We start from the raw sequence: 19,963 nt of genomic DNA, 5'->3' as shown, positions 1-19,963 counted from the left end.
TGCGCTCCTCCTTTTCACACTCCTCACTTCTGTTCACTCTACACTCACCACCTGTTGTGCTCCCTGCACCTGTCCACACCACACTCACCCACCTGAACTTGGTGGCGGCAGCACCCTTTCAGGTTGCGTAGAGTGAGTGTGACGTTGGATCGCTGGTGGAAGTCCTCTGGTCTGGGCTGAGGAGAGAGGCAAGAATGGGTAAGGCTAGTTGGGTAAGAACACACCGTGCCACTGCCACGGAGAAGCTGTCCAGTGCACCCCTTAGTGCAGGGGAGAAATACTTTTCAGGTTTCTGTTCCAGAAAACACTCCATTTTTACATGGAAGCTGGTTTGTTATAAATTCGTAAGTACACTTAGTGACTGGTAAGTCTCTCTCTGCTTTGACTGCTGGGAATGAGGGCAACAAATCTGTGTTTATGGACATCAGTTGTACAGAACCACATAGCACATATTTCCTGCACTGAGCTGGCTTCATCGCATTGCCTTGTCTTCTTTTTTTTAGAGATAGAGTATTGCTCTGTTGCCCAGGCTGGAGTGCAGTGGTGCAATCTCAGCTCACTACAACCTCTGCCTCCCAGGTTCAAGTGATTCTTCTACCTCAGTCTCCCAAGTAGCTGGGACTACAGGCATGTGCCAGCACACCTGACTAATTTTTGAACTTTTAGCAGAGATGGGGTTTCATCATATTGGTCAGGCTGGTCTTGAACTCCTGAGCTCAAGTGATCCACCTGCCTTGGCCTCCCAAAGTGCTGGGATTATAGGCGTGAACCACTGTGCCTGGCCTATTTTATGTCATTAATTTACTTTATTTACTTTTTCATTTTCATTTTATTTAGAGACAGGGTCTCGCTCTGTCCCCCAGATTGGGTGCAGTGGTGCCATCATGGTTTACTGCAGTCTCGAACTCCAACTTCAAGCCATTCTCCTGCCTTGGCCTTCCAAATACTGGGATTACAGGTGGGAGCCACCGCGCCTGGACTTATTTCCTTATCTTTAGTTCCCCTTTGTCTCTATTTCCACATTTCTTTTTTTTTTTCAAATCCTCAAATCCTTTTGTAATAAACAAAGCAAAACAAAAGAGGACAAGGGAGCATGTAGGGGAGGGAAGAACAAAAAGGACTGAGTCATGGGCAGAACAGAGTCAAATGCCTTTCCATCAACCATAAGATCACTGGGGAAGAAAAAGGGCAAGTCGCCATGATCACTACGGACTAAGCACAGCCCTGAGTCCCGAGCTTCTGGCAACACAGTTCTGTCAGCCCAGCAGAGAATAGACTCGGGGCTTGGAGGGGTGGTCCCGAGCTATGCTAGGGGGGTTGAAAATAGCAGAGTTACCGCAGGAACGTGGTGCATGTGCTCAAAGCAGCTGTGGTTCTCCATGTGCGGAAAACTGGTCAGCAGGATCTGGTAATGGGTAGATTCATTCCACAGGGTGAAGCCCACACGCAGCTGCTGGGCCGCCAGGGTCTCCACAGTGATGTTGGGGTCCCACAGGCTGCCTGCCAAGGTCACACGCAGGCTGGGAGTGAGGAGGGGCACACACATGTGCATGTGTGCGCATCCAAGTAAAGCTCTCCCGCGCCAGCCCGTTACCTGAGCTCATGCATGGCGTGGTTACCTTCATTCTGGTGTGCTCGCAGTCTGTCGGCCCAGAAAAAAGGAAACTCATTAAGCCTCTGCCTTAGGAAGTCTGTTCTTTCAGGCTCCTAACACCAGGAACAACACTTAGTAAGTACACTTTTGCCACTGGGAGCCTGTCCACTCTGAAGGTGGCCCCTTCAGAGTGAGATCCAGGGCTGGATCCACCTTGGCATGAGTGCTAGCCTGCTTGTCTGATCCTCCTCTCTCAGGGAACCCTCCCGATTCAAGTGCATTCCTCCTGAGCTTGCTGTGGGTGATCAAGCAATCTCGGTCCCCTCCAGTTCCTTCTCTGCCCACCCACAGCTTCTTGTCCCCACTGGCCCTGTCTTTGCACAGGCTGAGAAGACATGTGACAGGTGTGAATCACCATGGAAGGACAGGGACTGAGTCAGTCAACTTTAGGAACAGAAGTGAGAACTGAGGAGATTCACTTCTTCAACAAATACTTATTGAGCACCAACTATGCACCAGGCCCTGTTCTTGGCACTGGAGGTACAGTGGTAAACAAGACAAAGCCCTGCCCCCCCTAGAGACTGCAACCCAGTAGAAGAGACCAATAAAAGCAAACGCACAGCATGCAGTACCAGTCAGGGAGTGATGAGCCACATGCGGTGACATAAGGCAGGGTGAGCAGAGAGTGTGTGTGCACGCATGTGTGCAGGGTGTTCCCGCAGGTGTGCAGGGTGTTCCCAGGATGAAGAAGGTCAACACCGTCCTTAACAAGCATTTCCTGACCACCTACTATATGCAAGGCAATTCATGAGGTTCTGGAGATTGTACAAATGGGCAGAAGACCCAGGCTTTGTTCTCAATTGGGCTTCCTGACATAGCTGGCTATGGACAGTGAGAATTGTAGGGAGACTTGAGGCAGGAGAATTGCTTGAGCCCAGGAGTTCGAGGCTGCAGTGAGCTAGGATAGCAAAACTGCACTATAGCCTGGGTGACAAAGCGAGACCCTATCTCTGTTAAAAACAAAAAGAGAGAACTGTAGGTAATAGCTGAGCTTCTGGGGAGGACAGAGAAGCAGAAGGCGCACATACATCAAAGGATGCATGAGAAGAAAAGCCTGGCAGTAATCACAGGCAGCGTGGATAGGCAAGGGCAGGAGAGTGCTATGCATGGGACCAGTGTTGGATGATGCAGGCAGAATATGAGGTGGAAGGAGAAGAGCAAGTCATGGAGGCTGGGACCAGGCTGGAGGTAGAGGCTGCAACTTCTCCACGAGTGGCTTGCGGCTTGCCTTTATGGTATTTTCTGGGCAGGACGGGTGCTTCTCTAGATAGAGGGAGGTACTCTGGTTCCCATAAAACTCCTAGGATCTTGGGCCAACATGCACTGTTGTGCCAATAGAGAATGGGCTGTGCCTCAGGGAATGGAGGCTGCAACACACACCAAAGAACTCCCAATCCTGCCCTCTGTTTGTTCTGTGGGTCCCAGGTGCTGGCAATGCCAGCCACTGAGCAGGGGGACTGGCGTCTGTGCCACCTGGTGCCTCATTCTCACAGAGGCTGTTGGGGAGGGAATGTCTTGGGAGGATGCTCTTACCAGGCACGAGGAAATTCTTGGACTGGTGGTTTGGGTCCCCGTCAGGGATGGGCTTGGGCAGGTGGTGAACAGTCACCTCATATTCCTGGTCAGGGTCAACCACAAAGTGGCTGAAGGTAAAACGCCACTGAAGAGAAGGGAGGAAGGAAAGGTAGACGGATTACACACACCTCTGTCACCCATCTATGCCCAAAGACCCCTGTTCCCACCCACTCCCAAACATTCAGCCAAAAATAAGAATAAGCAAAAACCACAACAAAATCCAAAGTCAGGGAACGCAGTACCTTTGTTTTTTGTTTCCTCTGGTCCTTTCTGCCAATTTTTTTTTTTTTTTAAACCTGGATCTGACCTCATCAGTAGATGGTGAATAAGGCAAAAGAATTTGGGGAAAGTGGAAGTAGTCCTGCCCCTCCCACCTGCCCTCTCAAATTCTAGAACAATAGGTATGACAGGGCTAAGCCAGAGGACTTGGTGCTATGGAGATCTGGCACACACAAGGCAGGTAAAAACTATTTGTCAAATGATTCTTCCTCCTTAAATGGGAAAGCCAGGGATCTCTTGAGGCCATTCTGGTGTAAAAAGGTGCAGAGGACAAGCCAGAGACCCCCACTCACCCTGGGCCAGCAGGCACCTTAGTTGCAACGATATTTGAATTTGTGCTAAGTTATTTTCTGGGTGGTAGAGATTACAGATATTGACTCCATCCCCCATTCTAGTTACCCTGGTGGAGGAGCCAGGGGTCCTTTGCTTCTAAGTGGATGGAGAAATCCGGTTCTCACTATCCACATAGCAGTCAAGTTTGGGGGTCCTAATTTAACATCGGAGAGGGGTTCTGTCTTTGCTGCTTGAGTCTGTGGGAGATCTAACTTATTTTCAAGGGGCCATTTGCAGATTTAAACCAGCAGTCTTCAAACTAAGGCTTGTATCATAATTACTTGAGGATTAAGCACCTGTTGCTGGACCCCACCCTACGAGTTTCTGGCCTGGGAAGTCTGGGGTGGGGCCGCACATCTCTACCAAGTTTCCAGGTGAGGCTGAGGCTGCTGACCTAGGGACCACGCTTTGAGACCCACTGCTTTAAACAAACAAACAAGAATCAACATTTCACCATTTAGCTGTGAGCAGCAAAATGAGACTAAACTGCTGTAGTGCTCATTTGCCCACCTATGGCAGTTCTTTGGGCAGTTCTTCCTTCCTGAAGGCAGGCCCCAGCTTAATCCAGTTTACACATAAAAGATGTTACACAAAGTTACACAAAGATGGCAGGAGGTAGGCCTGTGGAAGTTGTCTTCCAATTCAACTTCCTTTCAGAATGAAAAGCTAGGTAAAGTGGGAAGAAAAAGTCGGGGTGAGTACGTGAGGGAAGCTTTCAGAAATATGCTCTGTCCCTCACTATTGCTCACGGTGGCCACGCCACTTCTCTTTTGACTTCTGCCCATCTCAGGCTGCCATTTTGAATTTCAGACTCTCTCAGCACCTCTCGGTCTTCCCCACTCTAAATCGGTCTGAATTTGGGGACAACAAGTCTGCACTGGTGTCATCAGTGGAACACAATCCACTCAGGAGCTGTATTCTTACCCGCTTGTGGTGATGCCTCAGTTTGGACAGAAACTCAAACTTGACGCACAAACGTTCATTGGTGTTCAGCTGCAGGACAGATAACTCTGCACCCTCGAGGTATAGGATGCTGGCTGAAGGACAGAGGGAGAAGAGGACACAAACAGACACAGATCAGCCAAGACAAGTGCTGGGTGTGTCACTTCCCTGTTGTGGTTGTTCACTCCTAAAAGAAAATCTGCCCTGTCTTACCCAACTCTCCACATCCTGTTCCTTTCAGTTCGCTCTCTGGCCTCAGCCCACTGCCTTGCAGACAGTTATTTCCCAGCTAGGCAAGGAAAAATGACACTTTACACTGGGCTAGAAGTAAAGGCTTTACAAATTTGTGGTGAGGGCTTTGACAATCCGGCATAGGAGTCAAACACAGCCATCCCCACCATCCTCACGAGGTTGTGGCAGTCAGCGGGAGCACTGAGGGCGGGGACTTCCAAAAACAACTTCCCACACGCCCCGTTCACAAATCTGGGGCTAGTGCTCATAAGCCCCAATCGTCCCAATTCTATAACATAAACTCTCTTATTCCTGAATAGGCTCGGGGGATGTTTTAGAAGTGCTGGCCCCTAAATTCAGGGAACAGGCTGACAAATGTGTTGCCATTTTCCACTTCATTTTTGGCACTGTAGTCACAAAATTAACTGCTTGCTTTATTTTTTCCTCAGGGTGCTAAAAATGTTAGGCTGAAGGTAGTCCTTTCATGAAGAATGGTGTGATGAGAAGGTATCACTATGGGTTAATATCTAAAATGCTGAACAAGTATTAACTGCATGGATCCTTATAGCACTAAATTTGAACCCTCATGTCTGAACACAGAACTGGGAGCCCAATCCTGAGCCTGACTGGGAGAGCCACTTGGAGGTGGGGAGAATCCCCCAAGGCCCTGCTGGCAGGCCCACTCACCGTCTGTCTGCAGTGTCCATTCGATGTGAGCCACGGGGAACAGGTCTCCTTGCTGGGTGTGGGCAAAGCGCAGCTGGATCTGCAGGTCCTTTGGGGAGGAGGGGGTCAGGTTTCGAGGGTGAATCCAGCTGTCATCTAGGCATGTACCTGGCAGCCAGGGAAAAGCAGCACTCAGACTCATAGCCAAGACCCTGAGATGGCCCAGCAGCAGGTACAGAGAGCTAGACAGTAAACAGCTCAGGGGCCTGCAACCTTCCAGCCTGTGGCCCTCGGCCATGTCCTCAGCTTTACTGCCCTGCTCCCTCTTTTCTAACATTTACTGGGGTCACTGTCAACCTCTCAAGTCTAAAGGGAATTTTAGGAGAGAAGACAAAGTACACAAGTTGATTCTGAGATGAAGCTGTGATTGGGAATAAGGGCACAGGTGGGATGCAGTTGTAGTAAGAGTCGCTTTATTTTTATATGTCAGGGGTCTCTAATTGGCTTAGACACTTGAATATGCGCCTCCTCTTTGAATTAAAACAAAATCAACACCACAGATGTCTCTCACTTTACAGTGACAAGCTGTGGCAAATCAAATTATATTATAGATACAGTAGGACAGCACCCCAGAGAATACTTTCACAATCCAAATGACAGTTCTGTTTCTCCTTTCCTGACTTTTGCATAATGAATGTTCTCGACAGGAAGCGCAGGTGCACGCATCCACAGTTCTCCGGGAACCCTCCTGCGGATGGCTGTAGCTCACAGCCTGAATCTGGAGTGGCATGGCAGGGCTTCTGTCAGAAGTTGGCACCAGGCTCTCACTTGATTAACAAGGCAACAACAAGAAGATCAGAAAAAGATGACTTACTGTTCTTGACTGTGCAGTTTAGCCCCTGTGGAAAAAAGAGGGTGGTTATTACAGCTGGGAAAGGGCTTGGATTCACCCGCCAGGGCCAGATGCTCTCCGCTGGCTCATTCTCAGGAATGCCGTTTACACAGCTCGCCCTTCTCACTTTTTGGGGAATAGGATGAGGAGTGAGTCCAGTGAACGGCAAAGGGAATGGTGTTTTATGAGGAACTGCTATGAGCTGGGGCCCTGACAGCTTTAAAAGACACTGAGAGGGTTCTCTTGGAGGGCCCTGGGAAAAGGGCCCCTTGGTCTCCTGAGGTTTCCAACCTTCCTGGATAACACCGCTGCAAGAGGTGCGAAAGGGGTGAGGGGCAATATTTACAGTTTCTGTGACAGATCTGTTGGGGAACATTCACTAAGTCCCTACAAAGTCTCTAGGGAAAGTGTGCCAGGCCCTGTTCCATGTGGTCATGATGAGGTATTACCCTCAGCCCATTTTGCAGATGAGGAACCTGAGGCACCCATATTACATTATACTGCCTCCCTCCTGGGCAGGATGTGTTAACTTTCCAACCCTGAGGAGATCCTGATGGCCAAATTTAGAAGCCCTAGTAGGGAAATGTAACCATTAGGCTTATGTGTTGCTGGCTGACCTACTTTGGAAAACACATACACACACAGATACATACCTGGCACCTGGGGTTGAGTCCCCTCCCCAAGCTTTAATTTATCCAACTATAAAATCAGAATAATCGGCCGGGCACGGTGGCTCAAGCCTGTAATCCCAGCACTTTGGGAGGCTGAGACGGGCGGATCACGAGGTCAGGAGATCGAAACTATTCTGGCTAACAAGGTGTAAACCCCATCTCTACTAAAAATACAAAAAAAGTAAGCCGGGTGAGGTGGTGGGCGCCTGTAATCCCAGCTACTTGGGAGGCTGAGGCAGGAGAATGGTGTGAACCCAGGAGGCGGAGCTTGTAGTGAGCTGAGATACGGCCACTGCACTCCAGCCTGGGTGGCAGAGCAAGACTCTGTCTCAAAATAAAATAAAATAAAATAAAATAAAATCAGAATAATCATAGTACCAACTCTACAGCATTGATGAGCATTAAGTGATAGAAAGAGAAATGCAGAACTTTGGGGTGAGGGTGGGTTGGTGCTGATGGTGTGCCTGTAGAGTCGTTCACTTTTCCCTTCTAGTATGTCTGCATTATAAAACCTTTCAAACAGTGGGAATGTAGTCATGGACTACACAACCGAATGAATCTCAGTGCTGCAGCCCTGCTAGACAGGCAGCTCCCTAGAAGCAATGGGAGAATCACTATGTCCAGAACCACCTCACTGCCTGTGAAATGAGGCAAACTGTGCCCTGTGTCTGGTTCATAAGGGGTGCTCTGTAACTAATGGCCCCCTTCTCTGGAGCCTGGCATAGAGTAAGAGCTTAATAAATGGAAGCTACTATTATGATGAGCAGAGGTCCCCACTCATTCAGACTTGGTGGTGCAGCAAGGGGAGGCCCGAGAAGGAGCTCAGGCTCAGGTATCTCCAGTTCTCTAACCGGCAAAATAGACCAAACGCATCCTGCAGTGGAAAGTCAGATGCTGAGGCAGACCAGAAACACAATCTCAAGGTCAACAAAGTGACTGGTGTGAGTAGGGTGCTGAGGCTGACACCTTCCTCTCTCTTGAGAGGGAGCAGAGAGGTAGTGCTAAGCACAGGACAAGACCCCATGCCACCAGGGTTCACTTACAGAGTGGTCACACACAGGATGACATCTGCAGGCACCCAGCATTGACTCTGAGCGAGCTACTTCACCTGGATCCTCCTCTGGGACCCCAGTTCATAAGCGCTCTTGGTCCTGTTCAGCTCCTGAATTCTCCCCTACAGGTCCCCGGCAAGCACCACCACCCCACTAGGGGGCTCCGCACATGTTCCCGGCAAAATCCACCTGGCTGCCTAGGCTCACACTAATAAATGTCACTCTTTCCTAAATGGCGAGAAGATTAACTCCCCTGAGTCCTCTCATTTCTCCTCTCCCTTAAAATTCCTAGGATGTGGAGGATAAAAAAGTGGTTCTTTCACCTTGAGATGGGGAGCTCTTTTAGAGAAGGCAAACAGATTGTTTGGAGTAACTTCCTACCAGCCACTGGGAGCTACTCAAAAACACTGCAGGATGTGCCCATGATGAAAAGCTCCTGTCTTCATGAAAACCAAGAGGAAGGTGGAAGGGTCTGACAACAGTCGGTTGATTCCCAGTGGTGCAGACGGGTGTCCTCCTCTCATTCCTGAGCTGGAGGGAAATAGTGGGTATGCCCTACGGAATACTGTTTTTGGTCTTGGTTTCTGATAGTTGTGGTTGCATATAAGTCTTTTACTTCAGTTACTATTAGGTTTATAGTTTTCATTCAAAACAGCTCTGAACCTTATCATATACCTCCCCAGCACTGATTACTAGGTTTGGCGCATTGTTCTTTTGATATTCTGCTAGATTACATTTGCTAATATTTTATTTAGAATTGCATGGATTTATGTTCATAAATGAGACGGGTCCAAAGTTTTTCTTTTTGTATAAGATTTGTCAAGTTTTAGAATTAAGCTTATACTAGCTTTTAAAAAACCAGATAGCTTCCCCTCTTTTTCTGTGGTACTGAATGCTCATCAATAGAGAATGGCTGAATTAAGGTGAGATCTAGTTTAAATCTAAATGTCTATCAAACTAGAAATGGCTGAATAGATTGCTATCTACAATGGAATATTATGCAAATATTAAAGAGAATGAGAATTAGTTGCAGAGACATCTGTTTGCCTGCAGATGGCTGGAATGTGTTGATGAGTGAGGAAAATAAGTTGCAAACAACTTTTTATAGTATGATCCCAATTTCTATGGAAACAAGTCATGAAAAAGATCTCTATATATATGAGTATAACGTAACTGAACGAGAATAGAAACATGTGAACAGGTATGTATCAGGTGTTAACATAGTTTGCTGAGGGCAAAGGGGACAGAAGCAGAGGAGATGGCATGAGGGAAGATAAGGGGAAAAAAGATTTAATCAAAACTGAAAAATATACATGTAAGTGAAACATAGAATAAAAATTCTGTTAGAGGTAATAGCGCATTGACCATATACACATATTTTCTCCCTCTCTCCAAACAATATAACAATTATAGGAAAGAAATTTTTTTTTGTAAATTCTCAAAGACCAAAGAGCCAAACTCAGTGGACAAGAGATGTGAACAAAATTTTAAAAGTCCTTTCCAACTTGGCCCCAGCAGCATAGCTCCTGTAAAGAAGGGTGCTGGCCGGGCGCAGTGGCTCATGTCTGTAATCCCAGCACTTCTGGGAGGCTGAGGTAGGTGGATCACCTGAGATCAGGAGTTCGAGACCAGCCTGGCCAAGAGATGGTGAAATCCTGTCTCTACTAAAAATACAAAAATTAGCTGGGTATGGTGGCGCATGTGCGTGTAGTCCCAGCTATCTGCGAGGCTGAGGTGGAAGAATTGCTTGAACCTGGGAGGCAGAGGCTTCAGTGAGCCAAGACTGTGCCACTGTACTCTATCCTGGGCGACAAAGCAAGAATCTGTCTAAATCAACAAACAAACGAACAAATAAAGGGCTATTCTGTCACTTGCCACCAATGAGGTGGTGACACCAGAATATGAATGGTTTCTCAAGCATACACATGGAGTGGACGTCAAGCAGTGTGCCCCTTGGTCACTCAGAGAGACCCAGAACTTTGCCATGAAGGAGATGGGGACTCCAGATATGCCAACATCAGGCTCAACAAAGCTGTCTGGGCCAAAGGAATAAGGAATGTTCTATACTGTATCCATGTGCAGCTGTCCAGAAAGCATGAGGGTGAAGATTCACCAAACAAGCTCTATACTTTGGTTACCTGTGTACCTATTACCACTTTCAGAAATTGACAGTCATTGTGGATGAGAATGATGTTGTCAAATAAAATGATAAAACCTCAAAAGTGAACAAATGAATGAATAAATAACTGTTCAAGTGGCAGCAGAGTAGGCAGCTGGCTCGTGCCGTGGAGGAACTTCTGTCTGAACGCTGCAAAAGGGAGTTACTGATAAGGAGGCCAGGGGCCTCAGAACCTTATAACCCTCAGGGCTGAGGGGCAGGGAGAATTAAGTGAAGGTCTACGTATGGAGTGTTGGGAACCTTATCTTCTCTTTCCCTGCTCTGATCTCAGAATGCTGGCAACCAGGCCCAAAGAAAAGACTTCCAGATTTCAGCATTTGGAGGTCATCCAACAGGCCAGGTTCACCATTAGCCTGATCTCCTATACAGTAAAGTCCAAGGTTCAATAAACCTTAACTACACAGAGCATTTAATCAGCTCTTAGGACTTCATTCTTAAAATATTCTCAGACATCCAAGGAATACCAGATATTTGAGATAGGTTTTCTGTATGAAAAATAGATCAAAACAACTAAAAAATACTCCTGGAAGAAAAAAAAAAAACACAAAAAAACCCAAAAAACCAATGCTGTTAACTTGATTAAAACAGACAAGTAAAATTCTTCTAGCCCCGAAGAGATACAACACTGCATCTGTGAAACAAGGGCAGGACACTGTGGAGAAATGAGCAGGCAGAGAATGAAAACTGAACCCTGAAACTCAACAGAAGAAGTTCTACTGAATAAAAATTCAATAGAAACGTTAGTCTATGAAATTGAGGACATTTCTCTGAAAGTACAAATAGAGTAGGAAAAAAATACATGTTTTTTTTTTTGTTTTTTTTGAGACGAGTCTTGCTTTGTCGCCAGGCTGTGAGTACAGTGGTGTGATCTCAGCTTCACTGCAAACCTCCGCCTCCCGGGTTCAGCTATCTCCTGCCTCAGGCCTCCCAATTAGCTGGGATTTTACAGGCATGTGCCGCCACACCAGCTAATTTTTGTATTTTTAGTAGAGATGGGTTTCACCATGTGGCCAGGATGGTCTTGATCTCCTGATCTCGTGATCCACCCACCTCGCCTCCAAAGTCCTGGGTTACAGGCGTGAGACCGCGCTCGGCGGAAAAAACTATATGATTATTAGAGATTCCAATTAGAAACAAAATATGATTTGACTAGATTTCTAGGACAGAGATTAACGAAATAACAGAAGGAAGAAATTATCTTTTTGTGCCGGGCGCGGTGGCTCAAGCCTGTAATCCCAGCACTTTGGGAGGCCGAGACGGGCGGATCACGAGGTCAGGAGATCGAGACCATCCTGGCTAACACGGTGAAACCCCGTCTCTACTAAAACTACAAAAAAAAACTAGCCAGGCGAGGTGGCGGCGCCTGTAGTCCCAGCTACTCGGGAGGCTGAGGCAGGAGAATGGCGTGAACCCGGGAGGCGGAGCTTGCAGTGAGCTGAGATCCGGCCACAGCACTCCAGCCTGGGTGACAGAGCAAGACTCCGTCTCAAAAAAAAAAAAAAGAAATTATTTTTTAATAAAGGAAAGAAAGAAAGAAAACATTCTGGAAGTGAAGGACACATATTCCCTGAGTGTGGAAAAACTCAAACTGTATTTTTCCTCTGCCCTAACATCACCACAACAATCAACAGAAGTCACAGAAGACTTGTGTGACTACATATTGGGGGTGGTTTTCTTCCCACCACCAAGCGAGCAATCAATTCTGCAGCAGACACCAGCTGGGTATCCTCCAATTTAATTCTGACACTATTTGGAGACAGCATCAGATCCCACAGGTTGAGTGCTCAGTCCCCAGGACTGCCCACCCCCTAGACACCAGTGGTTTAAGTCTGGGCCTCCAGAACTTCTAAGACCAACTGAGTTCAATTTGAGGTTCTCACGCTCCTCTCTTTCAGTTCAATTAATTTGCTAAAGCTGCTCAGAGAACTCAGGGAAACACATTTACCAGTTTATTTTAAGGATATCACAAATAATACAGAAGAAAAAAAATGCACAGGGTGAGGTATAGGGGAAGGAGTGCAAAGCTTCCATGCCCTCCTCAGGTGTACCACCCTCCAGGAGCCTCCATGTGTTCTACTACCTGGAAGCTTTCTGAACCCCGTTCTTTTGAGTTTTTAATGGAGGCTTCCTGTGAGCATGATTGATTAAGCCACTGGCCATTGCAACTTCAGGGGACCTTCAGTCCCCTCTCCCCTTCCCAGATGTGAAGGGTAAAGGGGCAGGGCTAAACGTCCTAGCCCTCTAATCCTACCTTGGTCCTTCCTGTGACCAGCCGCATCCTGAAGCTGTCTAGAGGCTGCCAGCCACCAGTGAGTCATTAGTATATAAAAGATACAATTTTGGAGATTCTAAGGATTTTAGAAGTACTATGCCAGAAAAAGGGGTTGAAGACCAAATACATATTTCACAGTACCACACTGCCAAATTAAAAAGGTAACTAAATGGCCTGTACAAAAACAACAACAAAGACCCAGACCAAGGCCCCACATCTTGAAACTATTGTAGTATCAGGAATAAAAAGAAGACCCTAAAATTTCCAGAGTGTCATAAAAAACAGATAAGAAACATAATAACATTGACTTTCTTAGCATCTGCACTGTTTGCTAGAAGGCAATAAAGCAATGCTTTCAAAATTCTGAGGGAAAATTATCTTTAACACAGAATTTTCATACCCCGCCAAATTATCAGAAAAAGGTATGAAGGTAGAATAAAGATATTTTGACATGAAAAGACTTAACATATATGTTCCTGATATGTATGTCTAATCCATCCCTCATGCATATTCTTAAGAAATTACAGGATGATATTCTCCAGCAAAATGAAGGAGTAACCCCTGAGGAAGAGGACACAGGGTCCAGGACATGGGAGATTTGACCATGATAGGATGTCTGTTCTAGTCTAGACCTGTTGTGCCACAGGTCTAGAGAGCACAGACCTTGTTGGGGCTGCAGAACAGAGTGCTCTAGGAGGAAGTTCTCTGGGGACAGGCGGGGATGGAATTGATGGAATATCTGATGATTTGGAGGGGAAATGATATGACAAGTCTGAAAGGACAAAATTAAGACTAGTTACAGGAAATTATGCAAGTGAAGAATTAAAGCAATTATTATCTCTGGGGCAGAAGGGGAGGGAATTGTACCAGAAAAAAAATATAATCAAAGTACACTTACTTGCCTCAGCAAAGATTACTTGTTATAATAATACAAATGCTGACTATTAATTTAACTAAAATCATGATTTAACTATAATGAAAGAAAGGGAGAAGTGGTGGCAGAAAGATAATGTAATTTTCATCTATTAGAAGTCAACAGATAATACCTAAATTTAACAAATCATGAATTAACAGTATAAGCATGTTTAGAAATATGGAGGTATATGTCAGAAGAATTAACTAAAGGAATCATATTTGGGGAGCAGTTTCAGGGGTGGCGCAGGGATCTGCTGTTTTTTGTTTTAAACATCTTAGTACCATTTTTAAAGGAGGATCATCATACATAAATTGACAAAAATTAATGAAAAGATAGAAATTTATCTATGATGTAATGCCAAACAAATGAAAGGATTGAAAAGTAAGATAAATGAATAAAAACATTAATTTGTTTAGTGGAAGAAAGAGTAGACTTTTTTTCCTTATAATTTAATTTCATGGCTCACGCCTGTAATCCTAGCACTTTGGGAGGCTGAGGCAGGTAGATTGCCTGAGCTCAGGAGTTCGAGACCGGCCTAGCCAACACGGTGAAACCATGTCTCTACTAAAATACAAAAACTTAGCCAGGCATGGCTGCGTGCACCTGAAGTCCCAGCTACTCAGGAGGCTGAGACAGGAGAGTTGCTAGAACCTGGGAGGCGGAGACTGCAGTGAGCCGAGATTGCGCCACTGTACCCCAGCCTGGGTGACAAAGTGAGATGCCGTCTCTAAAAAAAAAAAATTAAATATCAAATTACATAACATTTTAAATAAAGCAAAAAAAAAAAAAGTGGGATCTTCTTTGGATATTACTAAGACGTATCTTCTCTTGTTCAACAAATTCCTCTCCAATTGTCATCCCTAATGTCAAACCACTCATTCTTTTTTTTTTTTTTTGAGACAGGGTCTCACTGTCGTGCAGTGGCATGCTCAGGGCTCAGTGCAGTGTTGACCTCTTGGGCTCAAGAGATCCTCCTACTTTAGTCTCCTCAGTAGCTTGGACTAGAGGCAGGCGCCACACTTGGCTAATTTTTGTGTTTTTTGTAGAGACAGGGTTTTGCCATGTTGCCCAGACTGGTCTTGAACTCCTGGGCTTAAGTGATTCCTCTGCCTCAGCCTCCCAAAATGCTAGGATTACAGGTGTGGGGCCACTGCCCATTCTTTAAAAATAGCAGAATCAGAACATTATGGATGAGCTACCTGCTTGTGAATGGCATTACGTGAGGCCTCTTGCAGAAATCAGAGGAGGGATGTCACGAAAATGAAGGTGACAGCAGCTGATGTTTCCTGAGCTTCTCTTTTGTGCCAGGCATCATGCTAAGCACTTTGTACATATATCTCATTTGATCTTGACAACAATCCTGTGAGCTAAGCACCCTTATCCCAATCGTACTGATGAAAAAACTAAGACCCAGGGAGGTTGGGTAAGTGGCCCAAGGTCCCACAGAGGTGGCACTCACATGACAAAGTTTTGCTCCAGAATACATGATCTTAATCACTGCTGTCTTGTCTCTCTAAATAACAAAAGGGGCCAGGTGCGGTTGCTCACACCTGTTATCCCAACATTTTGGGAGGCCGAGGCGGGCAGATGAGGAGTTCGAAACCACTCTGGCCAACATAGTGAAACCCTGTCTCTACCAAAAAAATTTAAAAATTGGCCAGGTGCATTGGCTCACGCTTGTAATCCCAGCACTTTGGGAGGCCAAGGCGGGTGGATCATTTGAGCTCAGGAATTTGAGACCAGCCTGGCCAACACGGTGAAACCCCAACTCTACTAAAAACACAAAAATTAACTGGGTGTAGTGGCACACACCTGTAATCCCAGCTACTTGGGAGGCTGAGGCAGGAGAATCGGTTGAGCCTGGGAAGTGGAGGTTGCAGTGAGCTGAGATCGCGCCACTGCACTCCGATCTGGGTGACAGAGTGAGACCTTTTCTCAAAAAAATATATAAAATGAAATAATTGGCTGGGTGCAGTGGCTCACGCCTGTAATCCCAACACTTTGGGAGGCCGAGGTGGGTGGATCACTTGAGGTCAGGAGTTCCAGATCAGCCTGGCCAACATGGTGAAACCCCATCTCTACTAAAAATAACAAAAATTAGCTGGGCATCATGGTGCACACCTGTAGTCCCAGCTACTTGGGAGGCTGAGGTAGAAGAATTGCTCAAACCTGGGAGGTGGATGTTGCAGTGAGTCGAGATGGTGCCACTGCACTCTAGCCTGGGCGACAGTGACTTTCCGTCTCAGAAAACAAAACACAAAAAACAAAAATTAGCTGGGTTATGGTGGTGGGCGCCTGTAATCCCAGTGACTCGGGAGGCTGAGGCACAAGAATTGCTTGAACTCGGGAGGTGGAGGTTGCAGTGAACTGAGATTGCACCACCACTCCAGCCTGGGTGACAGAGCGAAACTGTTTCAAAACATAAATAAATAAATAAATAAATAAATAAATAAATAAATAAAGGGACACCTCCAATAGGCCACTATTCTCTACCCACAAGGTGAAGGTTAAGAGGAAGAAATGAAAGATTGTATTCAATTCTGTGCCTCAGTGAACACTACTGAGTGCCTGATAGAGAAAGTGGGCTTTGAACTTACAAGCACAGCCTGCTCTCAATCTCACCTTAGCACTCATTAGCTGTGCGACCTTGGGCCAATAACCCAGCCTCTCAAAAGCAGGTTCATCCTGTCAATCTTGTAAGCTGTCACGAGCATGGGATGAAGGGATACTTGTGAACCACCGGCACAGTGCCTGGCATAAAGAACACAACTTTGTAGACTCTGGAAGAGTGGCATGATGAAAGTGGCTTCTGGCAAGCAGAAGGTAAAAGTGTTAAACTGAGCAGTTGTTCTACAACCACAAGCCAAAACCGCAAACGCTCAGGAAAAAAGACTCTGTAATGAAATACACATCCTGTCTATGAAATCACGTGTTAACATTCACCCTGACCAACTCTTAAGTTGCTGCTGTCTTTCCTATGGGCATTCCTCCAGGCTGGCGGTTATGGGAAACCTGCATGACACCTAGGCAGGGAGAAGGGCTAACCAAAAGGAAATGCCCAGGGAAATGCAATTATTGATGGTTTCTCATGTATTGATTTCTGTGGGGAAATCAGTCATCCCGGTTTTGAGGTGCTAACCCCAAGCAGCTGGAATCAGCGCTATGGTTGGTCTCAGCTTGCCACTACTTTCCAAGCAGAGCTGACCATTCTGTCCTTCATTCGTCTTTTGTTCAGTCAACACACATGTATCAAGCCCCTGCATCCTGTGCTCCAGCACTGAGCTAGGAACAGGACAGGTGTGCAGAAGCCTCCTCCCTGTCTGAGGATAGTCATGGAGGGCTAAATCTAACTGGGCTTTGGACAGACACTTACATTCTGGAAAGTGGCACTGACTTACTTTGAGAAGGCTCACCCAGTCCTGCCTTTGTGGAAATGAGGGAACCCAGGGCCAGGCAGCCTCAAAGCCCAAGACCACAGTGACAGTAAGTGCGATGCTGTCTGCAAATCCAGGTCCTCTGGCCACCTCTGTGGACTTCCCTCCCCCATTGCATCCACTAAAACACTAGCGAGGGAGAGAAATTTGTAGGGTGTGTTTTCTTTCTTTTTAAAAGAACTAGTCAGTGGAGCCCAGAGCTGTCTATCTCTGGAGATGAGCTGTCTGTGAGCCAGGTATATACAGAACAGAGTGAGAAGAAGGAAGAGAACGAGAGACTGCAGATAAATATGAACAGCAAGCATCTCTCTCCAGCCCTTCCCTGGAGCCAGGCTGTGCTTCTGCTCCTGACTTGCAGTTGCTTCACTGTGCAGTGAAGGTCAGAGCTCAGCTCCCATGCCACACACAGGGGAGTCCCAGCCCCACTTCTGGCATCTTTTCTCACTGTCCTATTACACAGACCCTCCATTCCGGCCACACACCGTCTCCTGTCCCACCTAAGGACCTTGGCTCAGGCCCTTTCCACCACCTGGAATGCTCCTGCTACCCCCACAGGGATGCCCAAATGCCTTTTCCATGACGGACACCCCAACTGGAAGCAATTTTTCTTTTTCCTGGAATTCCGTACACATACCAGTTGTGCAAGTAGCTTTGCTAGACAGTTCCCTAACTTCAAGCCTCGTTCCTCCCTGAGATGGGTTAGGTCTCCGGATATTAGGGTCCCCAGAGTATTTATTTATAGTTCCAGTTCCCAGTATGGCGCCCTGTACTCTGCGGGCACCTGAAGAATGGCTGTCAACCCAGGCGCACCAACCCTCCGTATCAGAACGCTTCATACACAGCCTGCAGGAGGGGACCAGCAGGGCAGAGGGACCTGCTTCGCCCAATAGTGGAAGTCACAGGACATTTCTCAACATCATTCACGTTAAAAACTTTTTTTTCTTCCTGCGAAATACTCACTCACCCTCCACTCTCTTTCGGTAAATCCTCCACAAAATTAGATAAGGAGAAATATCCCTTTGTTTTACATCCTCTGACTCAGATACTGAGCATTATTCCTTGGGGTCAGCGGTGGCAGTGGAGGGGAGGAAAGATCCCCTTGGGGATGCGGGGAAGAGGAGAGTATTTTGCGGAGGGGCACAGCGTTTTGCTGTTTTTTCTTTTTTTTCCCTTAAGATGGTCCTGGCTCACAGAAAGGCCACTACCTGGCAGGCGGGTGGGTCACTTCCTGTGGGCGCATCGGGGCTACGACTTGACAGCTATAAACGTTTGATCCTCCCACTGCGCGCTCACCGGGTTCCCAGACCCAGGTGGTGGTAGTGGGGGGTGGGAGAGGCGGCAAGAGCGCCGTCTTAAGAACCATCTGCTCCTCCTCAGGGCTTCGCACCTCTGGGGAGGTGGCTGTTAGCCGCCCTCGGCAGAGCCCTCCCCGAAACCTGGTGCCGCGTCTCAGCGCTCCGGCTCCCGCAGGCCGTAGCTCTACGGCAGCGGGGTCCCTCTGTGGGGCGCGGGTGAGGGCTTCCACCTTCCGCACGCACGACGTGAGCTCGCCCGGCTCCGTCGGCGGCATGAAGGGCACGGCTTGAGGGAAGCTCCTGAGGGTGCCATGGGCCTCCCGAGGGCCGACCGTGCCCCGCTGGGGGACGTGCGGGCGCACGGCGTGGAGATGGGTCCAGACCCGTCCTGGCTCCTCCCCGGGCCCCTTCCCCACAGACCCTTTCTACCAGCCCTGCCCGCCTCTCCGGCCCGGCCCCGCGCCGCGGCCTCCTTCCCCGAACTCCGCGGCCCGGGCGAAGGTGTCACTCCCGCCTCCAGCCACGACGGCGGGCCAGGTTGTGCCACACGAGCCGCGCGATGTGCCACCCCCCCCTCTACCCCCATTCCACACCGAGGGTCCTCCCCAGGCGCCGCGATATCTGTACCCAAGTTTCTTAGCCCCTCAGAGCCCGCGGTGCGGACTTCCTGCCTCCCCAGCCCGGACGCGTAGTCCCGGCCGTGCGGCCGTCCAGCCCTCCGCGATCTTGCCCGGCGCCCGCAGCATCCTGACGGCGGCCGCTCCCCCCGTCGAGTCTCACCGGCTGGGAGCAGACCAGCGCCGGGTGGTCCAGGAGTCGCAGGGAGGCGCCACCCGGGGCCAGCACGCCCAGGAGCAGCAGAAGCAGTCCCAGCGGGGGGCCCGGGACAGCGGGCGGCGGGCTGCGTGCGGCCACCATGGCCCCGGTGGCGTCGCGGAGGGCTCGGCCCCGATGGGGACGCAGCGAGCGAACGTTCTGGGGCTTTCCTTTCCGTGGTGGAGTTCGAGTCAGCTCCACTCAGCTCGCTTCCGGCTTCCAGCCCGGGCCCAGGGGCGGGTCCGGCCGAGGGGAGGAGTTTAGGCTGGGACGGGGAGGGGTTTAGGGTGAGACAGGGCCCTCCCCACGTTTCTCCCTGCGCCTCTCCTCTCGGCCCTCTGCTTGGTCCTTCCGGCGTACGTCCCCGGCCCTCCTCCGCCCGCGCGCCCGAGGTGCGCTCCTCCCGCTGCTCCTGGGCCTGGCCGGTCGCGCCCCTAGTTGCACCCGCGTCGGGCTAGCGTCAACTCCAGTTGGAGCCTCGCCTGCCCCCACGCGCACCCTCCACGCTGGCCGTGCCGCAGCAACTGTCGATTTTAATCCTCCGTCCTCACTCACTGGATTCTTGGCCCTGTTCAGACTTCTTGTTTCTCTCCTGAGTCATTGGACGTCAAATCCCAACTTGGGATTCCAGGAAGTCCGTTTTCTTAGTCTCTGTCCCTTTTATTTTTATATTTTATTTTATTTTTAGACAGGGCCTCCCTTTGTCTCCCAAGCTGGAGTGCAGTGGTGCAACCACAGCTCACTGCAGCCTCGGCC

The 19,963-nt window shown here is 48.4% G+C and overlaps 1 protein-coding gene across 2 annotated transcripts in view; it reads right to left on the bottom strand.

The window, feature by feature from the left end:
- Positions 1-19,441, bottom strand: part of IL17RA (interleukin 17 receptor A) — a 25,960-nt gene extending 6,519 nt beyond the window's left edge. For both annotated transcript variants that reach the window (XM_017882050.1, XM_017882059.1), the window contains exons 1-8: positions 19,172-19,441; positions 6,555-6,579; positions 5,702-5,848; positions 4,766-4,878; positions 3,188-3,314; positions 1,595-1,642; positions 1,337-1,500; positions 93-176 (exon numbers count right to left, since the gene is read on the bottom strand). In XM_017882050.1, the coding sequence (XP_017737539.1) occupies positions 93-176; positions 1,337-1,500; positions 1,595-1,642; positions 3,188-3,314; positions 4,766-4,878; positions 5,702-5,848; positions 6,555-6,579; positions 19,172-19,309 (846 nt within the window). In that variant the 5' untranslated portion in view covers positions 19,310-19,441. The remainder of the gene's footprint in view (positions 1-92; positions 177-1,336; positions 1,501-1,594; positions 1,643-3,187; positions 3,315-4,765; positions 4,879-5,701; positions 5,849-6,554; positions 6,580-19,171) is intronic.
- Positions 19,442-19,963: the final 522 nt, after the last annotated feature.

This window comes from Rhinopithecus bieti, unplaced genomic scaffold (assembly GCF_001698545.2).
Source record: "Rhinopithecus bieti isolate Rb0 unplaced genomic scaffold, ASM169854v2 scaffold_1368, whole genome shotgun sequence".
NCBI classification, from domain to species: Eukaryota; Metazoa; Chordata; class Mammalia; order Primates; family Cercopithecidae; genus Rhinopithecus; species Rhinopithecus bieti.
This window is presented reverse-complemented; position numbering and strand designations above follow the sequence as displayed.